Source organism: Aotus nancymaae, unplaced genomic scaffold, assembly GCF_030222135.1.
Source record: "Aotus nancymaae isolate 86718 unplaced genomic scaffold, 86718_ANA_hifiasm-v0.15.2.pri h1tg000089l, whole genome shotgun sequence".
NCBI lineage: Eukaryota > Metazoa > Chordata > Mammalia > Primates > Aotidae > Aotus > Aotus nancymaae.
The window spans coordinates 2,002,357-2,025,772 of record NW_026988504.1 but is presented as its reverse complement, the minus strand read 5'-3'; the positions used below and the strand labels follow the sequence as shown (position 1 = coordinate 2,025,772).

Genomic DNA, 23,416 nt, shown 5'->3' with positions numbered 1-23,416 from the left:
CCCCGGTGCTTGTGGGGACACCATCTGATATGTGTTCCAGAGGCCGCAGCAGGACCTGCAGGCTCGACGGCCCACAGACCTCTGCCCCTGCCCTGGCCCCATGTTCTCCATTTGAGATGCCCCTTCAGCCACGTTACGTCTTCCCAGAAGGGAAGAGTCCCAGAGCCGTGGTGGTGTCTGGAAGGTGACCAACACAGTCTTAGGGTAATTTTAAAAAGGAAGAAGCTTTCAATTTCCTGAGGCTATCAGGCCTATGTAGGGAGCAGGTATAGAAAGGCCAGCTGCCAGTGGGTGACGCGGATGGCCGTGGCTTGGAAGCCTGATGCCAGAAGGAAAGGCCATCATCAGAGGCAGGACTTGGGGGCCCGTCACAGCCCTTGTGACCCATCCTACACCACAGCTGCCCCTGGACCTCTATCTTCAGGGCCCTGCCCTCCCACCGAGGCCTCTGCCAGCCAGCACAGGGCAGAGGCCGGGCTCGGGTGACCTGGAGTAAAGGGTCCAGATGGAAATTTAATCCGACCCACCAGGAAGGTACCTAGACAGGAGACTGTATTGTCTGGAAGCCTGGGAACCCCCATTCACTGTGGGAACCCTGTCGCCACATCCTGGGCGAGTTTCTCCAAGTGGGTACAGCTGCACACGCTGAGTACAACTCACACTTCTCCAGCTGATGGCCCAAATTCCCTTCTGAGGAGCTACCAAAAAACTTAGCTCCCTACTTGGACTTCCCGTAACACCAACACGACCACTAGGGGATCCTGGTGAGAGGACCCAGATAGGAAGGGCAAGCAGCTCTGCTCCGGGACACCGGCAGGGCAGGGCAGAAGACTCCCCAGGTGGAATCCCAGAGCCCAGAGTTCGCCATCCGCCAGGGAGCCCAGCAAGAGCGGCTCCTCCAGGCCTCCAACACTTTAGATCCAAAGATAAAGACATTGGCTGGTCATTTCATATCAGGTTATCTTCTTTCTTTCTTTTTTTTTTTTTGAGATGGAGTCTTGCTCTGTTGCCCAGGCTGAAGTGCAATGGTGCGATCTCGGCTCACCACAACCTCCGCCTTCCAGGTTAAAGCGATTCTCCTGCCATAGCCTCCTGAGTAGCTGGGATTATAGGTGTGCGCCACCACGCCCGGCTAATTTTTGTATTTTTAGTAGAGACTGGGTTTCACCATTTGGCCGGGCTGGTCTCGAACCCCTATGTTACGTTATTTTCTGGAGACTGACAAACACCTCCACGACTTCAACGATTTCTTTCAACCCCCAACTTTCTGAGCTTAAAAATCACATGCAAAATCAAACACATGAACCTCCCCCATGCTGGGAGACAGCAAGCTTCCCAGAAGACCCAGGGCCAATGGGCCTTGGAAAGGACAGAGGCACAGGGAGGAGAACACACTTGACCGAGGACCCACAGAGAGCCCTGAGTGTGAAGCTGGTCAGCAGGGGAGGGGGCCCCCCCACCACCTGCCACCTTGCAGGGAAGCACCTGGGGACGAATTCAGCCCCAAGTCCAAGAACATCTCAAAACACATTGGAGACGTGGTGGCTTAAGGTCACTGTACACAGGGAGCCTGCGTGGAGTCTTCGGGCTGGGGCGAAGGCAGTACTGTTCCAGACAGGCGGGTCCAGGAAGCAGACCCAGCCCTGCCCGCTGCCACGCACATGCCTGCTGTTGCCGCCTGCCCTAAGGGGTCCCCATCAGGAAAGCCGTCCCCGGGCCCCCACCAGACACCAGGCAGCACAGCACTGCCAGCGAAATGCCACTCAGGACAAGCCCCTGCGTGAGAGCGGCAGAGCAGCCCTGAACACTGAGATGGTGACGCCCGGGGAACACCCCACTGGCTGGAAGTCTCCATCCCCAATTTCTCTGGTCCTGACTCACTCACTTCCAGGCTGTCATGCTCTGTGGGGCATTTGCCAGCGACCACTGCCTTGAGCACGAGCAGCCGCCGCCCCAGCCAACATCACAGTTCACACGGTCAGCCTTTCCTCTAAGAAACACCCCGGTGGCCGGGCGCAGCGACTCACGCCTGCAATCCCAGCACTTTGGGGGGCCAAGGTGGGCGGATCGCAAGGCCAGGAGTTAGAGATCGGCCTGGCCAACATGGTGAAACCCTGCCTTTACTAATAATACAAAAAAAAACTTAGCTGGGCATGGTGGCCTGTGCCTGTAATCCCAGCTGCTCAGGAGGCTGAGGCAGGAGAATGGCTTGAACCCGGGAGGCAGAGGTTGCAGTGAGCTGAGACCACACCACAGCACTCCAGCCTGGGTGACAGAGTGAGACTCTGTCTAAAAAAAAAAAAGAAACATTCTGGCAGAGACAGCAGCGCCACCCAGCTTGAGGGGACCCATGGGAATGCTCAGGCCACATGGGCATCTGTGATGGTGTGTGTCTGGGGGACAGCACGTGCAATGACCACATCCCAGTCTGTGGGCTGCCACGTGCTGGACCTCTGTGCCAGGGCCAGGGCGGGAACACGGACTCTGCAGCAGCATCAGATGCTGCAGGTGGGCTGGGCATTTGGAGGATCACTGAAGTCCCCAGGCAGCTGTGAGAACTCTGCTGCAGACTGGGCTGCAGACATGATGGAGTGGAGCGGGCGCCATAGCCCCGAGGACAGGGTGAGGGCCAGGCTGCCCTGTGCTGGTCCTGCCACTGCAGTCTAACCATGGAACATGTGACGTCAACAAGGGGATGGTCCATAGTTCCCTCAGAATCCTGAATAAGGGTGTAAGTGGAGTTCTGCACAGATGGACAGCTGGGAACTGGGGGGCCGGGGGCTATGGGGAGCGCAGTGGCTGCCCAGCCTCAGTGGCAGGGGGAAGCCCCTGGAGCCCCAGCCTAGCCTCTACCCTGTGCCTTCTGGCACAGCTTCCTGCACAGCCAAAGAACTTTCTTTGAGGACGCGGTTGCTCCTCGGGACCAGTGTGCCAGACACCTGCTTTCAGAGCACACGTGACTTTCATTTCAGCAGCCGTCAGATCAACAGAGCGGCAGAGCCGGCCGGCAGGAGGAACGCAAGCCCATTCCAGACGTCTCACCTGAACTTGGAAAATCCAGGGTCCTGACCAAGGGCCACGCACTGCCCGGATCATAGCACCCTCCCCTGGAGGAGTGCAGGGCCTCCAGACACACAAGGCATCGCTGACTCCAAGGCAGAGAGAAGTCCCAAGGAGGGGGGAGAAAACACCCACTTTTCACTCCAAACATGTAGAACGGGCACCAGTCCACCCTCTGCACTTCAGGAATGAAAAGCGCAGGTGCGGGCCGGGGCTCTGGCTGCTCTGCACCACGCGCCTCCATGTGGGTCTCAGTTAGCACCCAGGCACCCACCCAGCAAGGGCCTGAGCCTCAGCAGGCCTCGGGGGTCCTCTGGTTACAGGCAGATGCCCCACCGGTGGCTCATTCTCTCTGAGAGCCACAGTGTGCATTTCATTACATCTTTCCAAGATCAGGAGCCGGCTTCCAGGCCCTGTGGGGACTACTGCCTTCTGGGTGCACCCCTGTGAGGTGGCCTCCTGTGCCCCAGGCATTTGTCCTCTGAGTGGCCCTCAGGCACCTTCTAAGCTGCCTGCTGCTCCAGCTCCCTCCTGGCTCTGGGTCAGCGGGACCAAAGCCCCAGCCTCATGTAGGATTGGAGAAACCCTCAACTTTTCTGACTTTCAAAATAAAGAACAAACAGGCCAGGCACAAGTGGCTCATACCTGTAATCCCACCACTTTGGGAGGCCAAGGTGAGTAGATCACCTGAGGTCAGGAGTGTCTGAGACCAGACTGGCCAACGTGGTGAAATCCCATCTCTACTAAAAATACAAAAATTAGTCTGGCGTGGTTGCACACACCTGTAATCCCAGCTACTCAGAAGGCTGAGGCAGAAGAATAGCTTGAACCTGGGAGGTGGAGGCTGCAGTAAGGGTGGGCGCAGTGGCTCATATCTGTAATCCCAGCACTTTAGGAGGCTGAGGTGGGTGGATCATTTGAGGTCAGGAGTTCAAGAACAGCCTGGACAACATGGTGAAACCACGTCTCTATTAAAAACACAAAAATTAGCTGGGTGTGGTGGCAAGCACTTGTAATCCCAACTACTCCGGAGGCTGAGGCAGGAGAATTGCTTGAACCTGGGAGGCAGAGGTTGCAGTGAGCCGAGATGCCGAGGAAGTGGCTGACACACATGGATGTGTATTCTAACACACACTGTAAGAATCCATTTACCGCAACTTACAGACAGGCAAGATCATTCTAGAATGCTGGAAGACAGATGGGCAGGGACCTTTAGGGTGGGAGTGGATGACAGTGAGGCAACCATGGGGAGCTCTGGGGTGCTGGGATGTCCTATGTCTGCTCTGGATGGTGGTTCCATGTGGTTCACTTTGTAAAAACTTACCAGGTTGTATACAAGAATTATGGGCTTTATGGTAGCTGTATATATATCATACCTTTTAAAAATGTATCAGTATAGGCCAGGCGAGGTGGCTGACGCCTGTAATCCCAGCACTTTTGAGAGGCCACAGTGGGCGAATCACCTGAGGTCAGGAGTTTGAGATCAGCTTGGCTAACATGGTGAAACCCCATTTCTACTAAAAACACAAAAAATTAGGCCGGGCACAGTGGCTCATGCCTGTAATCCCAGCACTTTGGGAGGCCGAGGTGAGCGGATCACGAGGTCAAGAGATCGAGACCATCCTGGCCAACATGGTGAAACCCCATCTCTACTAAACATTCAAAAGTTAGCTGGGCGTGGTGGCACATGCTTGTAGTCCCAGCTACTCAGGAGGCTGAGGCGGGAGAACTGCTTGAACCCAGGAGGTGGAGACTGCAGTGAGCCGAGATCCCACCACTGCACTCCAGCCTGACGCCTGGCGACAGAGCGAGACTCTGTCTCAAAAAAAAAAAAAAAAAATACAAAAAATTAGACAGGCATGGTGGAATGTGGCTGTAATTCCCAGTTACTCGGGAGGCTGAGGCAGAAGGATCACTTGAACCTGGGAGGCGGAGGTTGCAGTGAGCTGAGATCACACCACTGCACTCCAGCCTGGGCAACACGGCGAGACTCCGTCTCAAAAAAAAAGAAAAAAAAAATGTATCAATATATACCAGTAAAAAAAGCTCAACTCCATGAAAAGTAAGCAAAGAACACAGGCAGTTCACAGAAAAAGAAACACAAGTGGCTTCTAAACCCATGAAAAGATGCCCAAGTTCCCGCCAGAGAAGAATGATGAAGACTGGAAGGTCCTGGGCGTGGGACAGAGGCCTTGAGCCTGGCTAGGAGCGACGCTGCAGGCATTTGGGTAGAGTCACCATGTTTACAAATGCTCACACTCCTGACACAGGATTCCATTTCTGGAAGGCTTCCTACAGATGTGTGCTCAAATATGTCACGATGCTCAGGAATACATGTATTCATCACAATTGTGTCTGCAAAAGCAAAAGACTGGAGAGGTGACTCCTTCAGAGACTGAGATTATGGAATTTTCCTGCCATGGAACACCATGAAACGGCTAAAAATAGCCAGGCAGCTCTGTGCCCACGGCGTGGAGCAACCTGACCTGCAAGGGATTTTGAGCAAAAGCAGCAGGAAGCTGTGTTACAATGAAAGGAACACCCACGTGCATGCACGTGCATGCGTCGGCCGCCCACATGCACAGACTGCCCCTTGAGGGTCACACCAGGAACCGCACTGCTGGTGGCCTTGGGGGTGGGCGACTGGGGAGGGGACTCAGAGTTGGCAGCAGGTCCATGGAGAGTCAGTCACCACAAAAACACCACGGGGAAAGTGCTTACAACTCAGCTAAGTCGGCTCTCAGGAAAGCCCGATGCACAGCTGGTGGGCAGCTGGGTGAGGCCCTGCTGGGCAAAGACCGTGCATCCTGTGAACCCAGGGTTCCCCAGGCTGACTGGACCAAGTCCCTTTTGTGGGTTTGAAGTTTCTGGACAGAATGCATCTGAAAACGCTGAACAGGGGCTTCCTTCTGCCTCCAGCTCTCCCCAGCCCAGACCAATCAGCCCTCGTCCAGGCCTCCCCGCAAGTGTCCCCTACCTGGGAGGAAAGCGCGTTCCTGTGGATTTTCTTGTAGATCAGCGCCGGGCAGATGAAGCAAATGAGGCTTCCCATGGTTGCACCCGTGAGGCCCAGGATGGTCTCCACTAGGAAAGAAAAGTGACAGGAAGGGATGAGCAGGAAAGGGTGCCAGTCCGGAGGGGACCTGAGCTTTTGCCCAGCATGTGGGCGAGCAAGTCAGCATTGAAGGAAAGGCCATCTAGGCGTGAGCTGGGAGCAGAGATGCCCTCTGTGCCCGGTAAGCCTGACAACAGCCAGCTGATTCCTCAACAGTGTATTTGGGCTCCCGGGGTGAATTCTCTGATTGTTCATCTTCAAAGACCCAGACACGGCCAGGGGCGGTGGCTCACGCCTGTAATCCCTGCACTTTGGGAGGCTGAGGCAAGTGGATCATGAGGTCAGGAGTTTGAGACCATCCTGGCCACAGTGAAACCCCGTCTGTACTAAAAATACAAAAATTAGCTGGGCGTGGTGGCGCATGCCTGTAATCACAGCTACTTGGGAGGTTGAGGCAGGAGACTCACTTGAACCCAGGACATGGAGGTTGCAGTGAGCCAAGATCTCACCACTGCACTCCAGCCTGGGTGACAGAGCGAGAATCCGTTTGAAAAAAAAAAAAAAAAAAGAGCCAGACACTAGGGATTTTCTGCCTATACCAGATGCTGGCTCCGCACAGCACAGTTCCCACGCTGCCTCTCCCACCTGCTGCGCCATGAGTGGCCCTAGGCTGGGCAGGACCTATCCTAGGGCGGTTGTAAAAGCCAGGGCCTGGCGCATGCTACCAGAGTGCAGCCCCCGGCAGGGGCCCAGACATCACCTCTAGGGATGCTCCCTGGGGAGAGGCGTGCGGGTCCCCGTGACCTGATGATAACGAGCTCTGCCTTGTCTGCTCGGTAGTGGGGGCATTTGCGTAACATAAACACGTTCAGGCCTTCAACACTCCCCTCGGTAAAGTGCCAACAACACCGGAAGTCGAGAGTCAACGGCACAGAATGCGCTGTTCTGTGATGGTTCATTTGACAAATGAGGCCTGTGTCTGGCACTGCAGTCCCTCTCTGCCCTGGTGTCAATGGGTGGCTGCTGTCCCATCAAGCTGCCAGACTTTATCTCCTCCCCTTCTCTGTGGGCCAGTGACACAGTCTCTGGACACTTTTAGGAGACCAGAGAGGACAGCTCATGACTGTGCAGGTCGTGGTTGAACACCGGCGCCCCCGGGTCCCACTGCCCGGCACTAGAGCAGCCCCCAGCCTTACCGTTGGGGATAAGAATGCCACCGACCATGGTCCCAAACACCACAGAGAGGGTAAGTGCTTTAAACCGGAGGGGGGGCATGTAGCCCCCTGCTGCAAACGTGCCATCTTTTTGCTGTATTAAAGAAAATAGAAACAAAAAGGCTTTGAAGTGACTGATCTCCTCCACCACTCTCCCAGAAGGCCATGCCCGAAAGAGCTCTGCCGGGCACACCGGGCACATCTCCACGTGAGGCCGGGCGCACGCTCCGCTGGCAGGTGAGCCTGACCAGCACAGTCAGATCTGGCTGAGCCACTCGAACAGGAACCTGCAGCAGGGCTTCTCACCCCAGGCACAGGCCGTAAATTTTACAACCTCGTTTTGAAATGTGAGTAACGAGTCCTTCCGTTTTCATTTTTGCTTTTAGAGCAATGCCACAAGAGTTTTTTAAGTGCCCGGAAGCATGGCGAGCAGAGTACAGGCTGCACAGCGCCGCCCCTGCCAAATGACTCTAGGCCTCCCCTGGCGTGCAGGTCTCAGGGTGCAGGCAGAACCCCCACGTGCATGCGCACACATTCACTGACACTCACACACATATATGGCCATGTTATCATCGTCTCCAGCAAATGTGCAACAAGCAGTGAGCAATTTCAAAGTCCAGGAAGAAGAGGAGAGAAGGGCATGATGAGGCGTCACCAAATTGCAAGTGCCTGTTTTGGCTCCAGGGTGCAGCCAGGCCTCTACTGCCCTGCACGGCGAGGAGGCAGCAGAGCCAAAGGGTAGATGGCCTCAACCCCACCTGCCCCAGAGCCCCAGGCTGTGGTCTAGTACAGGACGCGGGAGCCAGACTGCCTGTCTCAAATCCTTGCTCTGCCACTCACCAGCCCCAGCTTGGTGCCTTGGACAAGTGACTTAACCTCCATGCCTCAGTTTCCTTGTCTGTCAACTGAAGCATCTCCTCATCCAGCCATGGTAAGGACCAAATGAGTTAACACACAGGACGGGCTGGTCATGATGACTATCCCTGGGCTAGGAAACAACTGCAGAACTTTCTAGAACTGCAGTTTTGAAGCATCCCATTTTCAGAATGGACTTTTACACAGGATGGACTGCGGGAGCTGGAGCCAGAATTTCCTATGGGCCTTAGGGCGATAATTTGTATACAGGCCAGGGAGGTGAGAGGTTAGGTCCATCACACAAGAGGAAATTTGCCTATGAAATAGACCAGAGAAGTGGAGAGGGGACTTTAGCACGAAGACTGTCATGAGACGGTTATCCACGAGAGGTCAAGGGTGATGGAGCAGGGTGCCCAGGCCCCCACGACAGGTGGAGAAGCAAGGGAGCAGAGCCCCTGCAGGCTTCTAGGGACCGTGGAGAAACGCTCACGGCACGTCGGCTGCTGTCAAGAAGGCAGGTGCGATGGCCGCGGCTGCACCTCGGTGAAGAGAGAAGCCATGAGCGCCGACGGGGGAAACGCACAGCCAGGTCCTCGCTGGGGTGAAGGGATGTGCATGAGCTCTCCTGCTCGATTCACAGTACCTTTCATGCCACTGTCAACTACTTAACAAGGTAAAAATGGGTCATGTACAGAAATACAGATGCTGCTCAGGTACAAAACATCAAACAGTGAAAGCTGGCCTGGCCGGAAGAGCGGGGGGACCCCATGGCCAGATGATGGGCTCTGCCCTTGCCTCCTCGATCCTGCCTCGCCTGTGCCTAGGTGCCTGAACTCTTCAGAAGAGAGGAGCCCCAGCACGTGGGGGAGGCGCCCAGTCCTTGGTGCTTGGCCGCTGCTGCAAAGCCGAAGGCACGTGGCTGGAGGAAGTCCGAGGAGGCAGATGACTGCCACCACGCTGTGGTGACCAGCACCTGGCCACATGGACAGTGAGCCTGTGCTGCTGCTCCCAAGGCTCACGGAGACCCACCACCCCCACCGTGACTGATGGACTCTCCCCTGGGTCCTCTGAGACCACTCCACCCGCCGTGGCTGAAACAGTTCAAGAGGAACTTGTGCCTCCAGCCACTGGGAGTCCCAGCTGACGGGACAGAAGAGGATGGGCCACCTGGAAGAGCTCCCGAGGGGAGGCAGGTGGAACCTGGATGGGGCAGGGCTCCCCCAATACTGCACCCCATGCTCGGGGCGCAAGACAGCACAGCGTGCCTTCCACAGTTAACTCTGCCACAGAGAGAACCAGGACAGCCTCCTGGTTTCCTCCTACGGTTGAAAATTTCTTATCAAAAACTAAGTAGCTGCCTTGCCTACATAAGTTAAAGTAAAAAACCCAGCCTCAGTTTTTATTTTTCTTTCTTTCTTTTTTAGAGACAGGGTCTTGCTTTGTAGTCCAGGCTGGAGTATGATGGCAGGTCACAGCGCACTGCAGCCTTGAACTCTTGGTTCAAGTGATCTCCTGCCTCAGCCTCCGGAGTAGCTGGGACTACAGGCATGCACATCCATCCCTGGCTAATTTTTTCTTAATTTTTTGTAGAGATGGGGTCAAGCGATGTTGCCCAGGCTGGTCTCGAACTCCTGGGCTTAAGCAATCCTCCCACCTCACCCTCCTAAAGTGCTGGGATTACAATCGTGAGCTACCACACCCAGGCTAGTTTTAAAATTTGTTTAAAGACAGGGTCTTGCTCTGTTGCTTCTGCTGGAGTGTAGTGATGCAATCACACTCAGCCTCAACCTCCTGGACTCATGCGATCCTCTCACCTCAGCCTCCCGAGGAGCTGGGACCAAAGGCACCAGCACTATGGCCTGCATCAAACTCAGCCCCTCTTATGACTCAAAAAGCTTTTGTTACATTGTTAAAATTTTTCAAAGTTACACAAAAGTAATGAGAACTGTGCGGTGAACTCCAAGTGCCATCTCCAGACTCGCCATTATCAGCTCCTGCCTGTCAATCTGGTTCCTGTAGGCACCCCCAACTCCCACCCTTGCAGGACTCCTCTGAAGCAAATCCCCACTTTCCTGCTCCATCTCTAGTTCGGGACAGCTGGGAACTCATGGGAAGCGAGCTGGGCCTGTGCTATCACAATTGGGAGAGCATCCTGGGAGTCTCACCTGCTGCTCACACAGCAGCGTGCTCAGCGCCTGCCGGCACGGCAGGATCATCATGGGGAAGCCCACGGCCACTGACATCATGAAGCCCAAACGGAGCATCTCCGTCACCAGGTTGGAGGGGAAGTGCATCAGCACGTTGCCGGCCGTGGCCTCGGTGAAGCTGACGTAACCAAAAAACCCCACCTGTTGGAGGAAGAGAAAGGGCGGCGTAGCGGACAGACTTCCCAGTCTGTGTGGCCCCTGTCACAGTGGACAGGGCATGGGGGGAGACCTGTGCCCTGCCCCCAAGAATGGCCTTCAATCCACTTCACAGTGAAGCTCTTCAAGAGATGGCCTTCCAGGGACCAAGCACCATTCAGCCTCCTTCTCCTTAAAATCTCCACTTTCTGTAGGGAACATGCCATTTCTATAGAGAATTAACAGAGGTCTAGACAGACAGTAAGAGTGGCTGGGATGAAGCATTCTGGGAGCAGCCCTGGTGCTGGGCTCCTCAGGGCAGGAGAACTTCCCGGCCCAGGGGGCTGGTCCTGGAATGATGGAAGCTGATGGAGCTGTCCCAGGTCCCCACGCAGCCTCTAGACACTGGGATGAGAACAGAGAGAAGGAGCTGGCAGCACACAGGGCCAGGGGTGTGCCTGAGGCAGTCCCACAGGGCAGCATGGCACATAGAGCTGGCATGACACAGGTGTGGAGAGGGCGTGGCGAGGCTCTTACCATGACGTAGAAGGTGGTGACGACGTTGAGGGAGGAGGCAAATATGGAGCTCATGGTTTTCACCGATGGCTCATCCAGGCTGTCGTAGGTGGGCAGCACCTGGCTGTATAAAAACAGGCCATTTCACAGCGGACCCGAGAGGCACGCATTCCCCAGAGGCGCTGCTCCCAGGACCTGCCAGGAGCCTCTGACCTTCCTTCACGCAACATTCCGCAAACACTGAGTCCTGGCGCTGAGGACAGGAGCGCTGCAGTGGCCCCCACACAGGACACCCCCAGAGCGTGCGCCATCCACGCAGGACACCCCCAGAGCGCGCGCCATCCACGCAGGACACCCCCAGAGCACGCGCCATCCACGCAGGACACCCCCAGAGCGCACGCCATCCACGCAGGACACCCCCAGAGCATGCGCCATCCACGCAGGACACCCCCAGAGCACGCGCCATCCACGCAGGACACCCCCAGAGCACGCGCCATCCACGCAGGACACCCCCAGAGCGCGCGCCATCCACGCAGGACACCCCCAGAGCGCACGCCATCCACGCAGGACACCCCCAGAGCACGCGCCATCCACGCAGGACACCCCCAGAGCGCGCGCCATCCACGCAGGACACCCCCAGAGCGTGTGACCGGCGAACATTCCCGCAGGCTCCGGGACACCAGGCTGCTGCTCCACGCCAGCAAGGGGGCACTGAGAGTCAACGCAGCTAGTTTATAGGGGAAGCAGCGGGAGGAAGCTGTTCAGAGAATCGCTGTCAAAAGGAGGGAAAGTTAAACAAACACACCCAGGCCCGGGCGGCCGGCCCATCTCAGCGCCTCCGCACAGGCGGGATCAGAGTCGGGCACAGACGAGGAGACAGCCCAGGGCGCGCTTCCCGCTGCAGCCTCTCACTTGTGTGATGAGAAAACTGGCTTTGGTCCCACGCCTGGTGCCAGGAGCGTGGTGCTGCTGGGGGTGCAAGGGACCCAAGCCACTGGCCAAGCTAGGACGTGACAGCCCTGCACAGGCGCAGACCCATTCAAGGGATGTGCACGGGGACCTGGGCCCCTGGAGAGGGGTGGGCGAGACGGGAGAGGCTGGGGCCATGAACTATCCGTGTGCAGCCAGGGAGGACGGAGCTGGGCCAGGCAGTTCACCCCAGAGCACAGGTGAGAGCCACTCTGCTGGGAACTAAACGAGGACTTTGGAGTGGGGAGTCCCGGGGGCTGCTCCGAGGGTGTTCGGTGGCCGTGGCCATGGCTATCCTGGGGCAGAGGCTCAAGGGCACAAAGGAAGCTGGGTGGGTCAGGGGAAGGGCAGAAAGTCAGCAGCCAGTAAATGGACCAGCAAAGTGGCTGGCGGAGCCAAATCCCAAACCGCCTTGAAGAAAGTGAAAGAAAAACAAGATGTCCTGACTTTGTTAAAAAAACAAACCAGTCCAGGCACAGCGGCCGATGCCTGAATAGCAGCACTTTGGGAGGCTGAGGCAGGAGGATCACTGGAGCCCAGGAGGTCGAGGCTGCAGTGGGCCATGATCGTATCACTGCACTTAAGCTTAGGTGACAGAGCTGGACCCCACCTCCAGCAAAAAGAAAAGGAACCCAGCAGACTGACAAGGACAAGTGAGAAGGCCCTGCCAGCAGCTGTCGGTGTCCCGCTGCCCGGTCCTAGTGCACCGTCCCATCAGGCTGCCCTCGGGATGAAGTGCCATCCACGCACTCAGGGGACTCTGCAGGACACGAGCCCTCCCCCCAGCCCAGGCTAGAAGGGAACTAAGTGGCCAAGACTTGTGCACACAGCCCCAGGAGGCTGGCGGAGAAGCAGGAAAACACACAAGAGGTCTCTGTGGCCCCAGACCCACAGCTCCGAGAGAAGGCCGCGTTGCGGCGTGAACTTCGCGGTGCTAAACTGTCCTCTGGCCAGAGCCGAGTCCACAAAGAGGGTCTCGGCTTGAGGGGACCAGCGCTGGAGCCCCATGACACACGCTTCGCCCCAGCCCCAAACACACACTGCGGGGAGTGACCCCCCCAAGGAAGCCACGGATACTGTGGGAAGGGGTGTCCCAGGCACATGGCGTGGCCAGGGTGGAAGGCCAAGCCCCAGGCTCCTCTCCAATCCTGAACACCTACCCCAGAGACCTCCAGGATCATCCCTGAAAAGAAACAAGGCAGGAGCCACCAAACCTCCTGGTCACCTGCAAAGGAGTTCGACAGATGGGGGAGGTGCTGAGTGCCGGCCTACGGCCCACAGAGCATCCCTGGCCCGCCCACCTTGTGAGGCAGCATCTGAGGCCCAGGGCCTTCCAGAGTCAGTGCAGCCATCTGCGTGCAGCTCTCGGGTGTGTGCCCCTCTGCCCCACGGTGAGGATGGGGACCCCGGTCTCCAGACAGACCCTGCGCTCCAGGGTCTCCTAGGCTCAGTCCTGCTGCAGCCACTTCTCTGGGCCTAGAACAACCATTCTGCATAACCAGGTATACATTTAGCAGAAAGGGCCAGATAGTGAAGGCACAGGGGAGGCCTGGCCCCAGCTGGCATCCAGACCAGTCACACAGGTCGGGGGCACGGCCGGCCACCCCAGCAGACAGGCACTCTGGTGCAGTGACACTGTGGGAGGGAAGAGCTGTCTGCTCTCAGCAAACACTCCTGGGTTCAGGGATGGGGAGGTCAATGCAGCGGCCACCACAGGGAGGGGCGTCCCTGCTCGGGAGAACGTGGGGTGACTCTGCGGACCCGCACGCCCTGGGGGAGGGCAGAAGGAAACCTGCACTTGGTGGGCCGCACGCTCCAATGCTTCAGAACCCAGCACCTGACTCCGGAAGCGAACCCAACCGATACGCACTGGCTACTATGTGGCCACCACCAAAAACCCAGATGCAGATGTATTTCTAAGTATGCAAACACGCAGACACAAAGGGCAACTGGTAACTAGGTACGCGGCGGAAGAATGCAGCTTCTGTCACCGATCATAACGGTTATTAAACAGCAAGACTGGGGCGCGTTCTGGTGGAGACGGAGCTGCCAAGAGAGATGCTAAGTGGGAAATGCGATTTGGATCTCGCGTGTGGGTGTAAACACAGCGGTATGAACAAATTTCATCTGTCACATTAGTTTACGATTGGCTCAGTGCATGCCCACTAACGCGGCAGGGCCGCTCTGCCAGCCCCCCGCATGCCGATGGTCTTTTCCCGTCCGTGCCGGATTTACGCCTCTCTTTTCAGCCGGTTATCATGTTCCAACCGGGCATGAATCACCCACTCTTGTCGTTTCGGTGGAGAAGGTAATGCTGCTGGAATTACGGGAGAGCCCGATCTGCATTTACAGAGCGCTGCGTGCCAGAGAAGCAGGCTCACACACGCATGCAGCCTCCCAATGCATCCAGCAGCCGTCAGAAGTCAATGTTTGTGCAATTTCCTTTTAAATATTCTCGGAACAGCTCAATCCTGGCACAACGCTTGGGACTGTGCCGTCAGATGGCTGGGCTGTTGCTGTATCCCCCACAGCCAAAGTTCTGCTTGTGGGGATCTGGCAAACCAGGGACTCCCACCAGCTAGCCCCCAACACATCCCAGGAAGGAAGCTGGTTTACCTCCCGATTAAAATATAACCATCTCCCCCAACCTGGAGGGGGAAAGGTCATCACTGAGCAAGACATCACTTCAGCAGCCAGCAAAGAGCCATCACAGGAAACGAGAAAGACAGAGGGTCCTGTCTCCCAGCAGCTTGCCCTCCCCGCAACAGAACCCACCTCCAGCGGGGGCCACAGTGGGACACTTACGACTGGCAGGCAAAGGACATGCCGAAGATGGGGATGCAGCGGAAGACGCCCTCCCAGCGGACATAGCTGACCCGCCGCAGCCACTGCCCGCTGAAGAGGCCGTGCTTGAGAGAGGAGAGCACGATCTGCAGGGGAGTGGGGAGAGAGCACAGGGTGGGTCAGAACACAGGCGGGACTCAGCATCCCGCCGGGAAGGAGTAGGAGAGCGCAGCTCTTCCCACCACATCCCAGCCTCTGCCACCCTGTGCCGCCAGCTGGAGGCAGAGACCCTGCGCATTTCTGAATTCCTGCCCCTGCCTCAGAGCACCCTGGTTCATCCTGCAGTTAGCAGAGCAGTTGATCTGGCAAAGGGGCAGCTTGGCACAGACGGAGGGAGATCACTGAGCACACACGGCCCCAGTTTCCGTCAGTTACAGAGAGCGGTTTCCCACACACGCAGGCCCCTCTCCAACCTGTACTGTGCCAGACACGGACATCTTCCAGAAGACTGGCCCACCAAGGACATGGCTATCTCAAGAGTAAGGAGGTGCTGCCACTGGGCTAGGCCTCACTGGGAGAGCCGAGGAGCCCTGGAGACCCTGGCTTCAGTGACCACCTGCCCTCGTCCAGGTGCAAACCCGCTGCAAACCCAGGTTCTGGGTGCAAACCCGGTGCAAACTCAGGTTCCGGCCACGCCAGAAGGGTCATTTCTGACCTCGCCAGGGAATAGGCAGGTCCCGGGGGCTCGGGTCCTGCGGCTCCTATGGGCAGGTCCCGGGCAGAGAATGGAGGATGTGCTGGGGGCTCTGGGAAGTTTCCTGTTCACAGCTGGCTTCTGGTCCATCCTGTTATCAATTCTCATTTAGAAAAACAATGGTTTGCCACCTTGCGTCACAACACTGGCACCGTGAGCCTTGGTCACAAACCCTACCTAAGACATCTCTGCACAAAGCACCTTACGTGGATGACACGAAACCAGCCTCACAGCCACCCCGCCCTGAGCCCCAGCCTCTCCTGCCAGCCAACCGCACCTGGGTCCACTCAGCCCCGTCTGCCCCATGGTGCCCAGTGGCCTCGAGATGAATGGCACTTCATGGCATATCCTGCTCATTCCAACACATTCCCAGGAGCGGCCACGCCAGACCCGGGCACGGGCCTGCTGCCAGGAGCAGCCTTTCAGCGGGCGCCCACGAGCACTGCAGACTCACCACGAACATGAACACGGTGTAGAAGAGGAGGGCCATGGCGCTGAAGGACTGGATGGAGGCCATCATGTTCCGCTGCAGGCTGAGTGGGAGCACGATGCACAGCGACACCGCAAACAGCAGGAACGTGCGGAAGGCGCCGCCCACCTGCGGGGAGCCACAGTCCAGGCCTGCTCACCACACAGCTCTCTGCACTGCCAGGGAGCGGAGCGCCCTGAGCTCAAAAGCCAACGGCATCCGGGTAAATGACGCCGGCGGGTCCGAGGCTGGCACGCTCGCCAGGAAGCCGCTCTCACAGCCGCCGTGCTGTGCAACCTCGGACACTGAGCATTTCCCTTCCCTGGAGCCCAGCCCAGCCCAGAGCAAGACCAGCCAGAGCAGAGGACAGTAGCCCCGTAACGCGGGAGGCAACACTCCCGCAACACAGCAGCTGCAGGTCAGAGTCAGCAGCCCTGGGCAGCGGGCGGGAAAGGTGCAGAGTGCTGTATGGGCAGGGCAGGCCCGAAGCTCTACTGAGGTCAAGGTGAAGCACAGAAAATGGGAGGTCCAACGGGGAGACTCTGAGAAGACGAGGGGGCCTGGCTCCCTGGACGCTTCTTGGAATGTTCTATGACACGGAGCAGATCCGGTATATTCCACTCCTGGAGAGGACACCCCTGCCTCGGCTGTGGCCTTTGAAAGCCTTTCTACACTGTTAGCACCCTAACTGCCACGATGCCCACCGGCCCAGCAAGGGGCTCTGCTCCCCGGCAGGGAGGGACAGGTGTGTCTCTCCCTGTCCATAAGGTGGCCTCTCTGTGGCGGGGGAAAAGCACAGAGGAGGCCACACCAAGGTCCCCGCAAGAAGTGCGGAGTCCACAGCTCCCAGCAGCAGAGCCTCTGGATCCACCCAGCAGCCTGGGTAACCACAGAGGCCAGGGATGCACAAGGGCCTGGCCACCTCTGCCCTCCAATGGGCAGCCCAGGCTGGCAGAGACTTGCTCTGCACGGTGCCTGGGTCTGAGGCTCCCCCACCCCACCCTCATCCACATAGTGCCAGACTCTGCCTGGCTGGCTTCCTCCCCTACACCTCTCACAGATGTGACCCCAGCAAAGCCCCCACACTCCCCCAAGCCCCTGGACTGAGAGCAGGCTCGACAGAAGCTTCTCCCGACCAGCGCCCTGACAGGATCCCACGGAGGGCCTCAGAAAAGCCGTCGGCATCTCAACAACCCAGAACCCTGAACACATCCTTACCTGAAACCCTAACAGCCGGGCAAAGAAGTTGGCCCCCAAATCGCCGATGACGACGTAGAAGGCGACACAGGTGCCCAGCATCAGCCCAATCATGCTGCAGGGGAGAGGGCGCAGGAAATGCCATCAGGGCGAGCTGGCATAGCACCTGCGCTGCTGCCCAGGCCCACCCCAAGGCTGGAATGAATGACAGATATCAGTGACTTCAGACGCGCCACGGTTCACAGGACCTGGGCAGGTTCTGTGGCACTCCCTATGTCACTTGGAATGCACACCGAACGACACTCAACTTTTCTCGATGTGGTATCATACTCATCCCTCCATGGAGGCGCGAAACGTTCTTCAAGGGGTTACAAAAATGCCCCATGATGGGCCGGGCGTGGTGGCCTCATGCCTGTAATCTCAGCACTTTGGAAGGCCAAGGCAGGCAGTTCACCTGAGGTCAGGAGTTCAAAACCATACTGGCCAACATGGCGAAACCCATCTCTACTAAAAATACAAAAATTAGCCGGGCGTGGTGTCAGGCACCTGTAATCTCAGCTACTTGGGAGGCTGAGGCATGAGAATCACTTGAACCTAGGAGGTTGCAGTGAGCCAAGATCACGCCACTGCACTCCAGCCTGGGCAACAAGCGCAAAACGCCATCTCAAAAACAGAAAAAGGGCTACGATGTTAGTCAAGTTAAAAGAATAATCAACTGCTTTCAAAAACGGCTGCTCTTTTGAGTTTACAATTTCCTAATTTAGAAGCCTAGAAGTGCAATCTCCCAGCAATTTTTTCATCTCATGAAATGTTACTCCTAAGGAAGAAGAGTATGACATTTGCAATGGAACGCCGCCTTTATGCGGCGGTGCTGGGGGCAGGGCGGCGTGTGGAGCTCTGTTGAGAGATTATCTACAATGAGGGAGGCCTATTTTCCGTGTTCTTGGGGTTTTCCATATTTAAATTTTTCTTGCAACGCTGAAAGGTACAATAAATTGGAATTTTGTGTATTTAGTGACTCTTGAGAAACCTAAGTTCTAGGTGAATCCGGGGATGGAAGTCTCGCTCCCGCTGGGAGGGTCCCCAGTGTCTGGGCAAGGGGGAGGGAGGAGCGCAGCAGGGCTGGGTTTACCTGGTCTCCACCAGCATCTTGCCCGCTTTTCCGTAGGCGTGGAATGCTAGTGCAAAAGAAAAGAGAACGAACACTCAGTCCAACGGCGTGAGAAGCACATCCAGAAAAAAGGTGCTAAGCAAAGCTGTCAAGGCGATTTCACAGAAACCCATGGGTGCAGATTCTCCGGCACGGGGGTATTTCAAATCCCGGCCCCCAGGCTATTTTTGGATCTCCTGTCTGCAAATGAAACTACAAGGAACAAAGACAGAGCAAGAGAAGGACAGGAGGGAGCTGCTTCTTCACTCAACCCGATTTTCTAAAAGACAGAGAGAGACAAGTCCCTGCGATGCACCGTCCTCCCCACCAGTGACCACTGGGGGCCCACTGGAAAGAGCACCCCACAGCCCGGCATGGCTGAACCCCACGGTGTTGCCAGAGCTTGCAGGTGCCCAGAGGGTTCGGTGCCAGCCCCAGGTGCCCGAGCACCACAGCCTGTACCAGAGGGACTATGAGGGAGGGCTTTCGTTTTCACCCTTTGGTCGTGATTTACGGAAAAAACAGAGCACCCTTTCAAGTGTGTGCCTCAGGAAGGGAGAGAACGAGAGCCCTGGGCTTATGGGGTCCAGGTGGACAGCCAGGAGCCTTGCTGATGAGGAGCACGCATCCCTGACGGGCGTCTGACCACAGGAGGAGTCTCCCTGACAACGGGATTCTCTGCAGCAGATGAGAAACAGCGCTGACTCAGCAGGGTCCCTCTCGGGCCCTGAGCAGTGATCTGGTGAGCCCCATGCTTCCCCCACAGCCCGGCTGGATGAGGGCAAATGGAAGTCCGGCTCTAAGGCACACCCAGAGACGGGTGCACGTGGCAGGACGTCCCCGCCCCGTCAGCAGCCCCAGCTTCCTGCCCCCGCTTTCCTCCCTCACACGGGCTGTGGGCCTCTGACTAGCTTTGGAAAGCAGGAAACACACAGGCCAATTAGTATGAATGAGTCCAAAAAACACTCGTTACTTTAAATTACTTAGGAATAAGCTCAGCGTGGCCAAACACCAGAGCCAGGGAGCAGCAGAGACCCCCCACCCCCAGGGCCCACCTCGGCCCTTCCTGGACCTGAGGCTCACCGAAGGAGCCTGGCACCCCTTGAGCTCATCCCACAACACGGACACCCAAGTGGGGCCCCAGAAGCAGACCTCAGGCTGCGGAGAACTTCGAACACTTAAGAACCCAGAAGTCCCCTCCGCAGCCCACAGCCCAGGCCCTGCTGTCACCAGAGAATGCCCTCCACACCCTTGGCGACCCCACCCTCCAAACGTGGAGGTGCTCCTGGCCATAACATGCCTTTTTATTCTCCAAAAGGAAGCTGAGTCTCTACAGCATATTGCCCAAGAAGGTTCCAGCATGTGCCTGCCGCTGGCAGGGAAAATGGAAGGCCGTCTAGGAAGTCAGGGCCACACTCTCTTCTGGTTCCCAGGACAATGTTCTGAGAGCCTGCCATGCTGAGACACCACCCCGTGCACCTTCTTTTCCCCACCTGGGCCAAATTCACACCCACCATTCCCAGTGTCAATCCCTCGGCAACTTCTCCTCCCCAGCTTCAAACACCAGACCCAGTCAGACCGACCCCACTCCTTCGCATCCTGCCTTGCCTGGCACAACAAAAGGGAGGAAGAAGCTGAAGCGCCCAGCAAGGCCCCGGGGACTCGGTCCTCCCCCGAGTGTGGACTCACAGTGCCGGCCAGCCCCTGCTAGGGTGGAGGCGTCTGTGAGTAGCGAGCTGAGGGCACGGCCTCCATGCAGGTGGTACCCTGGCCAGGCCCCGCGAGATCGCCCCCAGAGCCAGCGCAGGAGCCATAGAAGCCTGGACCACTTGACTATGGGACGTTTGCAGCACCCACGACACCGCTGCTCACAACCGAGAACTCAGAGGCCACGTACGGGCCACATGGTCAATGCTGCTGGGGGAGGCGGCTCCTAGGCCAGACCACGCATGCTGGGGTCCAGGTCACAACTGTCAACAGGGTAGGGTGTGGGGCTCAGAACAGCTTCACCAAGGGCCACGACAGCTGCAGGAGGTTGAATGACTGATGTATCTGTGTATCTTCTGAAGAGGGAATTTACGAAAGTCCACGTCCATGGAAGACACGCAGGGCAAGGAAGCAGCAAGTGAGAAACTGCTGAAAACAACAAAGAAATATACCAGCAACAACAGAAATCTACAGCTCTCCAGGCTGGCCAAGTCCATCCTCCATGGCCCCGGAGGAGAGCGGGGAGGGGTAGGTGATCGGCGGCCACCACCACACCACAAACCCACACCTCCTCAAGCCTGGCCTCGCCTCAGCTCCGAGAGAGTCTCTTCTTACCCTCCCCAGGGACACCTCTCCCAGCGCAGCTCTCCCCACTTCCCAGATGAGCCAGGGCAGACGACGGCTGACACAGAGCAGCTGGGCCCAGGGGCGTCTGTCCGGAGCTCACAAAGTCGACCATTGCGCTTGGTGTCAAAGGCATAACCTGAGACCCGGGTGGTGGTCTAGACTCTTTGCTTCTGGCAGGCGGAAGTGGGCTGCGGTCACCCCGTGCAGTTCAAGCCGGGAAGCTCAGGTAGGAGTGCCAGGGAGCACAGAAGAGCGTCTATCCAGCAATTTCCTTCCAATCTTTCATATGCAGCCAAACTGGTTTGACTCTTCAGGGACTTTCGATGAATGATCAGACAGCTGGCTATCAGAAGTGGGGGCTTCCGCAGCCGTGGGTCACCCGTCTTCTTCAGAACGTAGCCAAGTACTGGAGTTGGGGTCTCTGCTACAGAAGCCCCCTAGAGACCTCACTGGGGAGAAAAGGGAGCCTGCAGGCCATGGCTTAGACCCAGGAAGGGCCCTGGGCACTTGGCCTCCTGGCTTCAGCAAGCATGTTTCATCCCAAGCTGAATTAGGCCATCTCACTTCGGATCAAATTGAATGGTGAACTTCACTTCCTCCAATGATGACAAGAAAAGACACTGCCAGCGCCATTCTCATCAGGAAGGGAAGAGAAGGAAAGGATCTCTCCGGCTCTGAGGGCAGAAACAAACGCAGGACTCTCTGTGGCAACATGAAGGGGACCAGGAGGAAGTGGAGGCCAGGACCCACGTGCGGACCATGCAGGTGTTGTTATTTTTAGGCCCCCGGGACCCCTAAACACCATTTCCTCTCGCCCCCGCCTCCTCACTCTGCTATGGGAGCTGTGAGCCCGGGGCCAGAATGACCTTCTGCAGGGAGGACCCAATGTGCCAGCCACACACTGGCTGGAGGGTCCAGAGCCTTCATTACAAGGCCAGGAATTTTCACCGGAACCCACAGGGCCACCTCCTGAGAACACGGATGCCGGAATTCCAACACCCACACTGGATTCCCCCAGAACAGAATGTGGAGCCGAGAGGCGCTGAGCCTGCGGCGGGCAGGAGACAGCCGGGCCAGACAGCCCGTGGGCAGACGGGAAGGTGAGGGATGGCGCCCTTGAAGACAAACAACGTAGAAAATGTTCCACAGTGAAGTGAAGCAGAAAGGGCAGGCTCCTCTCCTGGCTCAAACAGCCTCCAAGCAAGAAAGAACTAAAGGAAACCAAAGTGCGCCAACAGCATCAGGAGAAGGACAAAGGCCCTGGGAGAGGGGCCTGAGGCCCAGCCACGGCCTGGGCCCTGGGAGCCTCCTCCATGGGATTCCGGGTGGGGAGAACAGCCAGGCTCACTGCAGGCAGCTCCGGGCGAAGGCGTCTGGTGTCCAGGAGAGACACAGAGCGAGCAGGTCTGCCCCAGGACCGCGAGGACGGCTGCCTTGGCCTGAGTTTAGAAGAGGAAGCTTGCGTGGACCTGCACGGGAGCGGGCAGGTGCATGGGGCGTGGACGTGCGTGGGAGTGGGCAGGCACACAGGGCGACAGGGAGGCCGGGAGCCCCATATCCTTCTGTGTCACTCCAATTTTGAAGAATGTGATCACGGGAACAGGTTTTTGGTTTTTTTTTTTTTTTTTTTTGAGACAGTCTCACTCTGTTGCCCAGGCTGAGGTGCAGTGGCGTGATCTAGGCTCACTGCAACCTCCACCTCTCAGGTTCAAGAGATTCTCCTGCCTCAGCCTCCTGAGTAGCTGGGATTACAGGTGCCTGCCACCATACCCGGCTAATTTTTGCATTTTTAGTAGAGATGGGGTTTCACCATGTTGTCCACGCTGGTCTCAAACTCCTGACCTCAAATGATCCACCTGCCTCAGCCTCCCAAAGTGCTGGCATTACAGGCATGAGCAACCACGTCCAGCACTTTTTTAAAACACTGCATTACTTTTTTTTTCATTTTTAATTTTTTTTGAGACAGGGTCTCACTATTTCACCCAGGCTGGAGTGCAACGGCGTGATCACAGCTCACTGCCACGTCAGATTCTAAGGCTCAGGGCGTCCTCCCACCTCAGCCTCCCAAATAGTCGCTGGGAGGACAGGCACATGCAACCATGCCCGGCTAATTTTTCTGTAGCATTACATTTTAAAATAAGAGAAAAAACCCTGCTATTCAAGGAACTCTTGAAGAACAAAGTAGAGAAATAAACAAATAAAAGGCAGAAGGCCCCTGCGCCAGGTCCAGAGCCACCTGGTCAGGAGGGTGCTCACCCAGGCCGGCATAGGTCCTCCGCTTGCTCAGGCTGGCCGACTTCACCAAGAACATGCACGACCGGTGCGTCATCCAGGAGCAGAAGAGCAGGAGCAGCGCCCCCAGGACGATGCCACACTAGAGGGTGGAGACGGGAACAGGCGTCAACAGCGGCAGGTGCTCCCCAGAGGTCCTCGCCCACACGCCCGGCCACGAGCACCCCGTTCCCCCAGGCCCCACTCCATCCCAGTCTCCTGCCTAGGGTGACCCTTCCTAGCACCGAAAGGGCCATTTCCTTGGTGTGCTGGCCGCGCCTGCCCAGGGACTAAGAGCTGCTGTGCAGAGCACCGGGGCGCCTCTGAAGACTTCCTCAAGTCCTGAGACAGCTGGGTGCTGCCAACTAATGCCCCTTGCTCTCTGCACACGCCCTACACGCACCACGTCTAGCCACTTGGGTCCACAGCTACGAGGAGTAAATGCA

General features: G+C 57.2%; 1 protein-coding gene across 7 annotated transcripts in view; it reads right to left on the bottom strand.

Annotated features, from left to right (window-relative positions):
• The window catches only part of SLC38A10 (solute carrier family 38 member 10), a 44,676-nt gene that overhangs the window by 16,141 nt on the left and 5,119 nt on the right, over positions 1-23,416 (bottom strand). For 2 of the 7 annotated variants that reach the window (XM_064369501.1, XM_064369500.1), the window contains exons 2-10: positions 22,956-23,073; positions 18,348-18,393; positions 17,237-17,330; positions 16,004-16,147; positions 14,817-14,941; positions 11,064-11,166; positions 10,350-10,532; positions 7,312-7,423; positions 6,038-6,144 (exon numbers count right to left, since the gene is read on the bottom strand). In XM_064369501.1, the coding sequence (XP_064225571.1) occupies positions 6,038-6,144; positions 7,312-7,423; positions 10,350-10,532; positions 11,064-11,166; positions 14,817-14,941; positions 16,004-16,147; positions 17,237-17,330; positions 18,348-18,393; positions 22,956-23,073 (1,032 nt within the window). The other 5 variants (XM_064369503.1, XM_064369502.1, XM_064369506.1 and 2 more) reach the window with 5 other exon arrangements.